Here is a 15,411-nt window from a genome sequence, read left to right as displayed (position 1 = left end):
GAATCAAAGTGGAACTCCGCACATTTTCACTGGTTGTCTCTAGATTGGGGGGATGACCTGAACCCCTGACAGCTTTTTTTCCCTATGTGTGGCCTCGGTAAGGAGATTCTCTTAATTCCTGCTCCAGAGACACAACAGGAAGTGAAAGCCAATCTCTTCGATGTCTGTGAAGGTTCTCATTCGTCCAGGTCATGGTATATCTGTAGAAAATAAATCAAAGCAATTGGACTTGCTGTATTTTTCTTGAAGACGTTTCACTGGTTATCCGACCAGCTTTCTCAATTCAGAAATGAGGAAGCTGGTTGGATGACCAGTAAAACATCTTCAAGCAAAATACAGCAAGTCCAATTGCTTTGATTTATTTTCTACAGATAATCTCTTCAATGTGAGGGGTTAACCTTCTCTTAGACAGTTGTCAGTGGTGCTGGTGTCCCCAATATGGCAATTTCTATCCTGACAACAGTTCTGTTCTTTTAATCATGTACAGTGTAGGCTCAACATCACATTTGGATATTATCATAGCATCCTGTTTTCCGTAAGCCATGTACAGCACCCTTCCTACCAGCCATGATCTGCCTGCATTGCATAGAGCAGCACCGAGACCCAGAATCTAAAATAAGCTCAAATACATATAAGGGAGCTGTTTAACTTAATCTTAAAGTGACATTAAAGTCATAAATGAGGAGAACTATGGGGAAAAGCCCTGACCCCATAGTTCTCCTTTAAATGATGCCTCTTGATCCGATTATCTTCTTCCTTCCACTTGTATTGAGAAGTCCCTCCAGCACTTGTGCCGGTCTCTGATCCAGTGCAGACTCCTCAGGTCCCACGTTGTCTGTCCAACGTGCACGCTCACGGCTGCGGGCATTCACCTCCACTGGGTCTCTCCTCTTCTCCCCAACGAAGATCTCTACTATGCATGTTCCCTTCCTATCATCGTGCTCGGCCGCTCGAGAAGCTCCAGATCTTTAGACGGGAGCGAGCGGCGGAGACACAGGTAAGTAATTACCTTTTCGGTAACTTTTTTTTTTTTTTCTAAACATTAGATATATGCAAATAAAAAAAGAAAAACAACGAGTGTTTTATTATACTATAAGCCTGTACAAAAATGTTATAGCCACATATACATAGTTACATAGTATTTGAGGTTGAATAAAGACATAAGTCCATCAAGTCCAACCTATTGTGTGTGTGTGTGTGTGTGTGTGTGTGTATAGGTCCCTGAGTGTTCTCATGGGACTGTAGGTGACATATGCTTATACTAACTGAATATTCTAAATAAATAACCACAAAAAAACACACTAGTTCATCAGAATTGGCATTAATTGGCCGCGGCATTTTAATTAACCAGTAAAATGTTAAAACCAATCATATTGCCCAATCACCCAAAAATCACACATAATAGTCCCCACATTCCCATGAAAATGGGCCTCTAATGGACGCCATTTTTACATTCTTAAGTACACCCTTGTACATTACAGTCTCTCAGGAAATCGTCCAAAAGCTTCTTGAATGATTCCACACTATTTGCTGAAATCACTGCTTGTGGCAGTGAGTTCCAGACCCTTACCGCGCGAACTGAGAAGAACCCCCTTCGCCCCTTGTGTTTGAATTTTTTTTCTACCAGTTTTAGGTGGTGTCCTCTAGTCTTTGTTACGGAATTAATCTCAAAGAGTTTGTTGCTAATGTCGCTATGACTATGGAACATTTTGTACATGAAAATCATGTCCCCCCTTAATCTCCTTACTTCCAACGTAAACATGTTTAAATTTAGTACCCGTGTCTCATAGCTCTTGTCCTCCATCCCTTTATGAGTTTGGTTGCCCTCCGCTGGACTTTCTCCAGTACAAGGACATCCTTTCTGTGGACCGGTGCCCAAAACTGCACCGCATACTCCAGGTGGGGATACAGAATGGTTCAACTCTATTTTTTCCCCCCTGCGTTTGTGTCATTGTACAGGACGCCAGGAATGGGTCCTGGATGGACGGTATATCCCTCCCTCGTTTAGGTGGTGGTCCCGTTAAGGTCACCTTGTATTCAGGGATCTCGCCAAACAGGGTGAGGGGTTCCGGGTCGGACTTGTATGGGAAACTGCTAGGCGGTCTTCCATGAATTGTTAATTATACATGGGCCCCGGAATCTGGAGGCTCAGAGAGATTTTTGGGTGGGACAGAGCCTCCATCCCTGACTACAGCCAGTTCTGGCAATGAAAGGGTTAACCCACTAGCCAGAGGGTGTGTTAAAAAGGAACAGGAAGCAAGTCAGTCTGTGCCTGTGAGGAGTGTTTGGAGCAGGACACATGGCTGTGTGTGTTAAGCTTGGGAATACTGTCTACCGAGACACTGCTGGGTCCATACTGGGACCGTCTATGAGCAGGCTGGGACTCTAACCCTGAGGTGGGACTTGGTATACAGGCGCTGAGCCGAATCTTGCGTTTGCTGACAATAAGCCATTTTTATTTGATTGTTTGAAGAAAAGAATAAAGTTTTTATTCGCTGATACGGCCGGCTACAGGTCATATCCGCCCTGAATATTACAGTCACCTTTATACCATTGGGAAGATTTCCCTCCACTTCCTGTTCTTAGACAGAACAAGAAGTGAGAGGAAATGCCTGCAAAGTGAGGGAGATATCCACTTAGACATTTTGTCTTATTGGAAGATTTCCCCTCTATTCCTGTTTTGATGACAACTCAAAATGTTGTATTATCCCTCAATTTCAGTCCCAGTGGCAATGGTCACCAGAAAAAATAGGGACGCTGAATTTTTGGCTTTTTATTTGAAAGCCCAACTCCAGGCTAGTTTTTTTTTTTTTTTTTGTTATCATGTTTGTGCCATTCTCTGCATCAAGTAGGACCGCCGGGCAGAAGAGGCCCCAGCATGTTATGTGACTGTCCAGAAGACCTCAGAACAGAATTTGCTTCCATTAGTGATCTATTGCTGGCTGCAATCAGCCAGCAATAGATCACTATAGCAGCTCAGATACTGCTCTATTGAGAGGCTGGGCAGAGTTGTAACAGCTCTTCTGCCGTCACCTCACTACACTGCCAATGTAAACACGATAGAAAACCATTGTATATACATATGTGTTCCTATGGAGGGATCTGTAGAAGGATCAGAAGCCAAGGAGCTGATCATTTCAGCTCCTGGACTTAGTGTTGTACCATCACTGACAGCCAGCAATTCTAACACCACATGATACTGGGATCCAAGAGAACTTCAGTCTGGGTGACATTTTAAAATGGCGCTGTGATAAACAGCCACTGACCCTGACACTTCTTAAAACGACACCCTGTGCTGGCCATAAGGAGACTAAATATGGCTGCCACCTACTGTAGACCACTGGAGGTCCAAACTGAGAAATGGTATACAAGGACTGTTTTCAGAGACGTGACATTCCTTGTGTATACAACGCCCTCATGACGACCAGTGAAATCTGAATATTAGCCACACAATATCATTTTATGCAATGGGTGTGAAAAGGGTTCTATGTAAGGAAGACGAGGGATCCTCTACTCACTTTCACCTTTCTTCCGTTTGAAGAAGCAGAAGAAGAAGAGGAACAAAACAATGGCAGAAGCTGCAGAGCTGAGCACAACCAGCATGAAGATATTCTCTCTATTGCGCCTCAGGATGGGAAAGACGGGGAATTGCTGCGACTGTACGGAGAACGAGAGACCTGCAATGAAAAGGGAAAGTACATCTAGTCAGTAGTCATTGTCATTGTCTATCACAGTTTCTCAAGTCAAAAAAAGACTGCAGGATATATCGAAGAGATTCCTCAATCAGTCTAATCCTTCGACTCGCTTTGGCTGCAGTTCAGCCGAACCGAAGGACTGCTGTACGCGCTATTCACAATGGTGCAATGATTTATATAGACGTGTGATGATATATGTATATGTCAAATGGCTTAATGGCTTAGGCAGATGTGCTATGGTTTATGTAGAGGTGTGATGCTTTATGTAGACTTACGATGACTTATGTAGACGTGCAATGACTTGTGTAGACATGCCATGGTTTATGTAGACTTGTGATGACTTATGTAGACGTGTGATGGCGTATGTAGATGTGCAATGCGTTATGTAGACTAGTGATGGGCCGAACAGGCCCGAGTTCGGTTCGTATTCGAACATTCAAACGTCTGAAAAGTTCGAATTCGAACTTGAACTCGATGCAAGTCAATGGGGGTAGAACTTTCAGAAATGATTGTCCCTTTTAAGAGGGCTTATATGCAAGTTATTGGCCCTAAAAAGGCATGGGGGTCCAGGTACTGCACTAGGGGACAGGAATTAATGAAAACAAAAACAAAACAAAAATATATATATATTTTTAACCCCTTCGTGACTGAGCTAGTTTTCAGTTTCTGTTCATAAATGACTGACACGCTTTTTACATTTTTGCTGTGTGATTCTACCACGTCAGTAATATACTTTCTTACTAAATGTACCCACACATATTATATATTGTTTTTTAGAGGACAGATAGGGCTATATAATTATATCAAACATGTACCTAACGCCTCACTTAGTTTGAATAGAATATAAAAAATGAGGAAAAAAACTAGAAGAAAACACTTTTTTCACAAGTTTTGATTATTTTTTTTTAATTTTTTATAATAATTATAGTATAAAAATATTAAAAAACGGATCTAAATACACCTGAAAAACGCCGGTAAAAAACACGCGTAAAACGCGCATACATAAAACGCCCAGGTGTGAACCAGGCCTTAGAGACTGATCCTGACAGCATGTCAGATTCAGATCTCACATCGTGCCTAGACGATCAGAAATGATACATTTCAAGCAAAGAGATACATTGTATCTCTTGTATCCCTTTGCTTGATATGTATCACATAGCTTCATAAACATCAGGCCAATCTATCGAGCTGTCAAAACAAATAGCAGGGAGGTGAGTCACTCTGCTGCCTCTCTGCTATTTTCAGCTGTCAAATACCGGAGCGCTATTTAGCGCTCCCGTATTTGCATGTAACGGCTTCATTCTTTCATTAATGAAAGAAATAAGCTTTTACAAAAGCTTAACTATTTCATCAATGAATGCCTCAATACTGAGGCATTCATTAGTGACTGGTAACCGCTGAGAATCAGCAGTTACTGGCATTACAGAGCCTGATATAACTCGTCACGTACTGTGTACGTGGCCAGTCATATAGGCAGAAAGTGCTGGGATGTACAGTGTACATCTCCCGTCATGAAGGGGTTAAAGGAACAGTGATTTTTACCTCAATTAAAGGGTAAGTATAAAAATGAAAAATTCCTTCAAATATCTTGCCTGGGGGGTCCCCTTAAACTTCTTGTGAAGTGGCTGATCTGTACGATGTATAGAACTCTGCTATAGAACTCTGCTACAGAACTCTGATAAAGATTTTCTCTATTTGAACTCCAGCAACACACTACGTAGGGCTGCGGTGTAAGCAGCCTTATATAGTGTGCTGCTGGGACTTAGCTATGAGCCTTGATTGGGCAAAGTCATCATGAACATCCCACAAAGTTCATGCGTTCGGCGAGCGCTCCAACTAGCAATGTTCGAGTCGAACATACAGCACATCCCTAATGTAGACATGCAATGACTTATGTAGCATACTATGGCTTATGTAGATGTACAATGACTTATGTAGACGTGTGATGGCTTCTGTAGATGTGCGATGCATTATGTAGCATGCAATGGCTTATGTAGATATGCGATGATTTATGTAGACATGCGATGGCTTGTGTAGATGTCTTGTGGTTTACTTAGCCGTGCAATGACTTATGTAGCATGCAACGGCTTGTGTAGTCATGCAACGGCTTATGTAGATGTGCGATGACTTATGTAGAAGTGCGATGACTTATGTAGAAGTGCGATGACTTATGTAGACTTGCGATGACTTATGTAGACGTGTGATGGCTTATGTAGACGTGCCATGACTTATGTAGACGTGCCATGACTTATGTAGACGTGCCATGACTTATGTAGACTTGCTATGACTTATGTAGACGTGTGATGGCTTATGTAGACATGCGATGACTTATGTAGACTTGCGATGACTTATGTAGACTTGCGATGACTTATGTAGACTTGCGATGACTTATGTAGATGTCTTGTGGTTTACTTAGCCGTGCGATGACTTCTGTAGCATGCGACGGCTTGTGTAGAAGTGTGATGACTTATGTAGACTTGCAATGACTTATGTAGACTTGCGATTACTTATGTAGACTTGCGATGACTTATGTAGATGTCTAGTGGTTTATGTAGACTGATGATGACTTATGTAGATGTGTCGTGCTTTATGTAGACGTGTAATAACTTATGTAGATGTGCGATGTTTTGATCACCATGAGAAAACTTTTCTCAGCCAAACAAAACAATTCTCACATAAACTTTTTTCCTTCTCAGCAAACGCTGTGAAACATATTTACACTGCATTGTGTTTCAGCATGAAACAGTGTATTCGCAGGATCTGAATCACAACCTGAGGACAGTTACAAATAAAGAAGGTGGATTTTCTGAACTACCAAAGGAATAAGGCGTCAGCCTAGAGCAGCTTCTGCTGCTGGATAACAAATATTGAAATGACTTAGAGAACCATCAACAGCTGTCTCCCCAGACAGAAATAGCTGCAATTACCTGAGATTTTGTAGTACAAAAAGTACAGTAGAAAAAAATAAAATGTTTGCATCTGTGTAAGGCTGATGTTTGGGGATATGAGAAACATAATTAAATGGGGACTGAGAATTTCATATGCAGATGCGGCTATGCATAAGCTTTAAAGGTGCCCCGTCGAAAGTTAAAGCTGAACTGCGATCACAAAGAAATGTATTTGAATATATATTTTTCAGAAGCCTCAAAGGATATAAATTCACTTTGTGCGCACCAAATGCCTTGCATACCCAGGTAGCAGTGACATCATCACTGTGCTGCACACAATCTGCACAAAGAAAGGGACCCAGCAAGTCCCATCCTCTACAGTTTGCCTGCAGTAAACCATTGTATTCAGATTCAACATGTAGGGTGGGATCCCCTGCCTAAGGAAGGGGATCCTGCGAGACCCGAAAATTTGCATCTAGTGTGATGTATGCTGCATTTTCGTCAATAAACGCAATTGTGCTGCACCTATAGTGCCGGTGTCTACATTTCTATTGGTTCCTGAATCTGTGCTGTGGAACTTCTTCTTAAAGAGGACCTGTACTGTGGAAGGTGTGCCTAAAAAAAGCAAGCAGAGGGCAAAGGACTAGGCACCAGTATTGCCTGTGGTCTCCTTGCAGCTGATATTTTTCCCATTACAGTTAGGCCCGAAGCAGAACAAAAAAAAAGGCGGAGGGCGTAGATGACTAAGTGAAAAGGGAATACAAGGAATAAAGAGTTTATTAAGGGATGGGTCAACAGGGCAGGGTCACTTAAATAATTGGTCAGGTTCAAAGTTCGGGCGGAGCCTTTGTGGTGGTCTGAGAAGGAGGGTCTTACTGGAGTAAAGCTGGCCATACACTTTACAACCATCGCACAACTTGAGTCGTGCAATGGATGTAAAGTAATTACGATTGTAGGATTTCCCGCGATTATCGTACGATAATCAGCAGGTGTATGGGCACCTTTAGTCTGAGATCGTCGGATGAAGAGAGAAATTCCCGCTCACCCGCCCAGTATATTGGTGTTTGTGGTCTTTTGAAGGTGGAGAACATAGGTGATGGTGGTTAATATCTGGGGATGTGTCTTGACATGGGTCCTCAAGTCATAGTGATTTATGGTAGTCGAACAGGTAATTGAGATATGGATGTGTCTGCAGTCAATGTGCAGGTTGTCCCCGAGGCGGTGTGGTCCGGCTGGGGGCCTAACAGATTCAAGGGGTTCCACAGAGACAGCATATCTGGTAATAATTTGGGCCTTCAAAAGACCTTAAAATATCTCATGCTTAATTTTCAGTTCTGTTAAGTTTATTATGGTTATTTTTGTATAATAAAAAGGCTGCTATGGCCATTCAACTCCATCAAAAGTGTGGTCTAGTTTTATTGGGTTGAAGAGGGGAGTGGAGTTGCCACCTTTTCTTCAAGCGAAACCCGAACACTCTAGCGACGCGCTGACATTTTTTTGGGGAGAATGAGTCATGGCTTATTCATATGCAAATAGTGCCGCCCATTCTTATGTAAATATCACAGTTGAGGCTATTTTAAGTGGGGGGCCAGTAGCCCCTATCTTAATTTTAGTTGCCCCTGTCTGCCTGACATCTTGTGTCCGAGATTCTGCTCCCGTGAAACCCGAACACAGCATTCAAAACCCTGACTGTCCGGGTGAATCCTGGACAGGTGGTGACCCTAGAGGGGAGGTTGGTAGTTCCAGTAGTCTTTGTATCAAGGGAATTGGGACATCGGTTCTACGTTAGTCATGACTTTGTTCTGCTCCGTGTATCTGTGTGGAGGCAACCATCTTGGTAGAAATAGGGCTTTGCTTCATTGTGTCAGAGCTAGTCCCTTGATGACTGGTATGACAGGGAATATTCAGTAAGCAGCAGGAAATGTGGAGGAAGCACAGATCCACACAATAGATTAAGCAGAAGTAGGGAGATCCGTGCATTGCAGGTCCTCAGGTACAGGTTCTCCCTCCAGCAAGGAAAACAGCCATCAGCATAGTAGTGACACCAAATCTCAACCTAAATATGGTAAGACTAGAAGTCAAAGGTAGCAGTGCCTTAGATGATCCAAAACTGCAAATATATATCAATCTACTGCTTCTCCTTCATATCTACAGCTACCATATACGTATCCCAACTGTGTACAGTATTTAGCCAATTGCCTGTGTTTAGCTCCAGCTAATGGATATTGATGCTGGGAGAAAGGGACGGGGATTGGAAAACTGAGGTCCAGCTATGCTTTAAATGGTGATTTTGTATATCATACGTCTGGGTTTGTTTTTTAAAGTGTGCCTGCAGTTCTGCTTTAAGATGCTGGCGATTGATTCAAGCTCTTCTGGGGCTACGTTAACACTTCAGCGACACCAGGAGGCGCGATCATGTGCTAGTGCACACAGCATTTGACCGCATGGCCCAATTGAATTCAATGGGGTGACATCCGCGTGGCAATCGCTAAAAAGGCACAAGTAGCTGTTTTTGCGACACACGACGTGCGGCTTTTTTCGTGGCGGAATTTTGGCGGGAAACTGCGCAATCCGCCCGGTGCGACTGGGGTACCATTAGAAAATAATGGCACCCACAGCGCGAACGGCTGCGTTGGGAAACTCCGTGGTTTTGTGCACGATTGCTGCGCGGTCAGGAGTCGCCCAGATGTGAACCTAGCCTCAAACTGAAATAACAAATATGGCGGTTGACCCCTTCAAAAAGTGAATGGCCACTCCTGGCGCTTTAAAACTTTACTCTCAAGTTATTTTACTTGACTATTCTCAGACCGTACCATAAATTATCCTTGCAATATCTATTGGCTTTTACACATACTTCGGTTTTTGTTCTCTGTGTCTAACACAAGATAAATATAACATTTCATGAATATTCACCTTGCATAGAAAACGCGTTCAACTTTTTTTTTTTTGTAGGATGGCCCAGCATTAAAAGCATGTAATATGCCCAGTAGTGTTTGCCGTGTACCCCAAAGGACTTTCCGTAATTGTCAGTTCCACCAATTTCACACCCCCCTGAGTCACTGAATAAAGAGGGCTTTTTTTTTCCCAGGCATGTTGTTTGGAAAGACTCAGGGGGAGCCAAACAATACAATGAAATCCTGCAGAAAACTCCAACAAACATACTGACATGTGTTCCTCATTTAGACACGGGAATAAATGTTATTATCTGTGGCATCTGGGCTATATTTTACAAGGTGTATTAATAAAACATGATAGTGATATAGAACAGATCTATAAAGTACTTTAAACAGGGCATTAACCCTATACCTGGACAGGCAGCATATCCTATCTATCTATCTATCTATCTATCTATCTATCCTGGCCAAAAGTCTGACCATCAGACCTACCTATATGGTTCCAGGGAAGGGTACTGTTAATACTACTTTAACACGTTATATGTTGCGGGCGCTGCATAATTTGAAAGTTTAATACTACAGCATACAAAGGCATTTTAGAGCAGCCATTCTCAACCAGGGCTCTATGGAACCCCAGGGTTCCTCCACAGGTTGCTAGGGTTTCCTTGAGCTGTGGCCAATTAACCTCCCATATGATGGTGCCTGCTTATTTCTGGGTCTACCACCACTTAGCAAAGACCACCATTCTGAACACCGCTGATCTCCCTCTGACCAGAAGTTCCGGTATCAGAGGTAAGTATGTACTCGCCCGAATACTTGCTATCGGCACCGATACTAGTATCAGTATCGGCATCGGTGCAACACTAAACACTTGTAGCGCCCATCACCTTTTGTGATGTGACTACTATGCATTTAGTGATAGCCGGGGCTGTAGACAGCCTGGCTGGATTTGTAGTGGCAGTTATCTGGTTAATCCCAGGTGTCTAGCCTTGCCTGTACCCCCCTTGGCGGAGCGTGACTCTGTCATATTGTGGCACAGCCAATGGTAGACACTGTAATATGTGTACAGCACAGCAGCCAATCACTGGGCGTCTTACAGTCAGTGGTGCCTGCTGGGAAAGTGTACATATATGGGTGGGAGCTGCTGTGTGCTCTCTCTCTTGCCTGGACCAGGCATGGATTAGGGCTGGGTCCTGCCCCCCAGGCTAGGCCGGGGGTGGGCATAGGCTGAAGTGAGGGAAGAGGTTTCCCTGATGCCTCCAACATGGGGGAGGCCTGAGAGATGGAAAGAGGAAAAGAACCAGGACCAGTGCAGGCTCTGGAAGTGCCCTGGATCTATGCGGACTTCAGAGCAGGGTCGGTGTTTCTTTCCTGGATTGTGGATCTGCATTGCTACTCTTACAAGGTCCGTGGAGTCTGGAGCTTCTGATGGTTACCCCTAGACACCTAGAACCCCTATACCTTCTCTCCCACAGAAGATGTTCAATAAACTGTTCAACTAGCATCATACTACTGAAGTGGACATCAATTTATGGGCACCAGAAACGGGCGGTTAGTGCTAATGGGCGCAGCTGGAAATCAACCCCTAGACAGACCAGATGTGGACCGGGCAAACAGCGGCTCCTTGGGGGGAGTTATCGTTACACACTATTTATACATTTTATATTTTAGTTCTGATCATAATAGATACAAAAAATATATGCAAAATCATTGCATTTCATTTAAAAGAAAACCAAACTGAAAAAATATGTAGGCTGCCATTGCTGACCTCTTCTACTAACAATGCAAGTTGCCTTAAACTCATGCTGATCCAAATCTTCAATACCTATTAGTCGGTGATTTAAAACAAGAATGCAAAAAATTATTCTGACTTCACTCTGACCTTGTGCTGTGCTGAATGTGACATACTCCAAGCTGTCCTACTTAGCATGGTATACTATGAACTTTCCCACCCTGTAACCCCTTATTCATACACTGTCAGTCACATGACATATATTGGCTCAAAACATTATGCTGTATATAACATACCCCATATGTTGTGATGTACAGTACATGACTTATTCATTACTTTGTATATAGAGTGTATATAATGCAGCTTACCAGTCCTTATATGTGATGGCTGCATTCATTTTCTTTTTTCAGGGTAGGAACATTTTAAGCAAGTACCGAAAACACACGTTAATCTTAGCAGATATGTCGTGTCCTTGTAATGACATTGCATGCAATATTATCTGACTTCCAAGCTATCTTCTGTAAACTACTAATTTTCCATCCCCTGTGAAATGGAGATGGAGAGGAAGATGTATTTGTAGTCCAAATCAGTAGGGCAGCCCGTGGTGACAACCATGGCTCCCCCCATAGATGAGCATAGCCACCCAAGGACAGGAAATGCATAGCTCCCAACTTTCGGAGATAGAAGAGGAACACCTTCCAACACAATCTATTTAGGCTATGGACACACGCCTGCCACACCTCCAGTTATATATAGGCAATGGACACACGCCTGCCACACCTCCAGTTATATATAGGCAATGGACACACGCCTGCCACACTTTCAATTATATATGGGCAATGGACACACGCCTGTCACACCTCCAGTTATATATGGACAATGGACACACCCCTGCCTTGCCCCCAGTTATATACAGGCAATGGGCATACCCCTGCCATGCCCCAGTTATATACAGGTAATGACACGCCACTGCCACACCTCCAGTTATATATAGGCAATGGGCATACACCTGCCACACCTCTGTTAAATATCATTAACAGATCATTTATTCACCATAACTTTTCCTTTATACTGGTTTTTCAAAATAGCAAACAAGATAATTAAGAGATGAGATGAAAGATTTTGCTAGTTAAATAGAACATTTTGTATAGATATCTATACGTCAGAGTGAAAAGAGTGACAGCCAAGGAGGATAAGGGGACAGAGGGATTTTGTTCCAAGGGATGGACAGTCCCTGTGAGTGAGTGATAGTTGGGATGTATGGAAATGCGTTATTGGCAGGATCACCAGATAAAAATAAAGGGGGTAAAAAAACAGAACCCTGACTGGTAAGCGGCAATATATTCATTCTAATTTTTGGGTTTATATACGCTTTAATAATCACATTGTTGTCGCATAGTAGAACTTCAGCCAACAGGGTTCACACCAAGGGGGATGTATTGGTCACAGTTTTGTATGGGCTTGGGCAAACGTCAGTGAACTGGGTTCACACCAAGGGAGGTGCATCGGTCACAGTTTTGTATGGGCTTGGGCAAACGTCAGTGAACTGGGTTCACACCAAGGGAGGTGCATCGGTCACAGTTTTGTATGGGCTTGGGCAAACGTCAGTGAACTGGTTTCACACCAAGGGAGGTGTATCGGTCACAGTTTTGTATGGGCTTGGGCAAACGTCAGTGAACTGGTTTCAAACCAAGGGAGGTGTATCGGTCACAGTTTTGTATGGGCTTGGGCAAACGTCAGTGAACTGGTTTAACACCAAGGGAGGTGTATCGGTCACAGTTTTTTTTTTTCAGCAATATTTCTTTTATTGAAATGTTTTTGTTATACATCGTTCAACATAAAGAAGACAAAACAGCCTTGATACAGGGTATTTGAATACATAACTGTCACGTTGGTAAATACTAATAAATGGTCATGTATTGGAATCTATGTCATAGATGCAGTATATAGAGTAGAACACAGTAAAAAATGACATAATGCGTTCAGGGACACCTGTATCAGACAAAACTATACAAACCAACTAGAGAAAAAAAAAGGAATTCTTAATGAGAGGCACATTGGGTGCTTGTATAGGAAATATGAATGGCTTTCAACCATTGTTGCTCAGAGAATATAATTCCCAATTCGCGTTCCCATTTCAGCATGTGAGTAGTCTTAATGAAGCCCAAAGTCGGTCACAGTTTTTTATGGGCTTGGGCAAACATCAGTGAACTGGGTTCACACCAAGGGGGGTGCATCAGTCACAGTTTTGTATAGGCTTGGGCAAACTTTATTGATCTGGGTTCAAACTAGACATGTGCGATTCGTTTCGTTACGAATCGAAATTCGTACGAATTTTCCTGAAATTCGTAAATTCGGAAGCATCCGAAATTCGAATTGCAGTTTACGAATTATATCCGAAATACGAAATTCGGATACGGAATCCGTTAACGGAATTCGTATTTCGTTTTGGTTGACCAATCAGAGGTTTTCTCTTCTGCTGCTGAGAGTTGCATTACAATACAGGCAGGAAATACGAAATTCGGATACGGAATCCGTTAACGGAATTCGTATTTCGTTTTGGTTGACCAATCAGAGGTTTTCTCTTCTGCTGCTGAGAGTTGCATTACAATACAGGCAGGAAATACGAAATTCGGATACGGAATCCGTTAACGGAATTCGTATTTCGTTTTGGTTGACCAATCAGAGGTTTTCTCTTCTGCTGCTGAGAGTTGCATTACAATACAGGCAGGAAATACGAAATTCGGATACGGAATCCGTTAAAGGAATTCGTATTTCGGATAAAAAAACAACTACCACATCGTCTCCAATATTAACAAAGGTATTTTTGCTTTTTGACTTCATCATAACGAATGTTCGTAAAGTTACAAAAATGTGCCGAAACTAACGAAAATACGTATTTCGTACGAATCCGAATTGAGTTTCGGATACGAATTACGAAATACGAAATAACGGATATTCCGAAACGGAACACATTTTTTGACGGCTCACAAGTCTAGTTCAAAACAAGGGGGGTGCATCGGTCACAATTTTGTATAGGCTTGGCCGAACTTCAGTGAACTTGGTTCACACCAAGGGGATGTATAAGTTACAGTTTTGCATAGGCTTGGGTGAACTTCAGCGAACTGGGTTCACACCAAGGGGGGTGTATCTGCAGGGCCGTCGCCAGGGGGGTACCGCCGACACTCATGTAAGGGGCCTGGCCGGGACCCTTACATGAGTATCGGCCGCCACTGACAGGCGAGGAGGAGCCCTGGCCCTAGCAGCGCTGGGCCACAGCATTGCCGATCCAGCGAACTGGGTTCACACCAAGGGGGATGTATCTGTCACAGTTTTGAACAGGCTTGGGCGAACTTCAGTGAACCAGGTTCACACTAAGGTGGTGGTGGGGGTGGGGGGGATGTATCTGTCACAGTTTTGCATGGATTTGAGTGAACGTCAGTGAACTGGGTTCACACCAACTGGGGGTGTATCTGACACCGTTTGACATGGCCTTGGGCGAAGTAATTTGTACCACCGAGACGTCTATCCACCACCCTTCCATCAATCGCACCCTATTGCTCATCTATATATTCAAAGTGTTATTTATTTACCAAAAATTATAATATTTAATTATTTAACTGAATTTCTTTTGATTTTTGCAGAGTACGGGGCAGGCTTAGACCTGACAGACGTGTACGATTGCGCTATGGTAACCTATGTGCATCAATGAGGGCTCTCTGCAAAAAAAAAAAACCTGACAATATTTACAGCCTCCATAAAAGTGTGTCTGGCAGTTGAAAAGGCAAGCAGACACCTTCCTATTGCGACTTCTGTTCAGACCCCCTAAATCTTCATTTTCACACTCCTCCCGGGCAGAGAGGCACAGGCAACCTAACTGTTTTATCATCAGGAAAAAGGATGTTAATAAAGAGGAAAACTGCAATTTATGAGCGTTGTTTATGGCATGCTACGGTTTTACAAGAGAACTCCCCGACACACGCTGGACCCGGCACTCTATAATTTGGTAAGGAAGCCATAAAATTGAACTTGTTGAAATAAACCAGTTTTCAAAGTAACACGGACATAATTGGAAGATTAGACTCATGTGCGGGGTCTGGGAACGCTGGCTTGCTGGTCTTCGTTAAGATCAGGGCTTCTAGTTAACATATGCAATATTGCAGGAAAAAAGAATTAGTTATAAAACAGAATGAAAGGTAGGA

General features: G+C 43.0%; 1 protein-coding gene across 1 annotated transcript in view; it reads right to left on the bottom strand.

Moving 5' to 3' along the window:
- Positions 1-15,411, bottom strand: part of LOC108791200 (fibrocystin-like) — a 153,371-nt gene that overhangs the window by 12,127 nt on the left and 125,833 nt on the right. Inside the window, exon 13 of the mRNA XM_018561608.1 lies at positions 3,519-3,677. Within this exon, the coding sequence (XP_018417110.1) occupies positions 3,519-3,677 (159 nt within the window). The remainder of the gene's footprint in view (positions 1-3,518; positions 3,678-15,411) is intronic.

This window comes from Nanorana parkeri, unplaced genomic scaffold (genome assembly GCF_000935625.1).
Source record: "Nanorana parkeri isolate BGI_ZX_2015 unplaced genomic scaffold, ASM93562v1 scaffold533, whole genome shotgun sequence".
In the NCBI taxonomy this organism is placed as follows: Eukaryota; Metazoa; Chordata; class Amphibia; order Anura; family Dicroglossidae; genus Nanorana; species Nanorana parkeri.
This window is presented reverse-complemented; position numbering and strand designations above follow the sequence as displayed.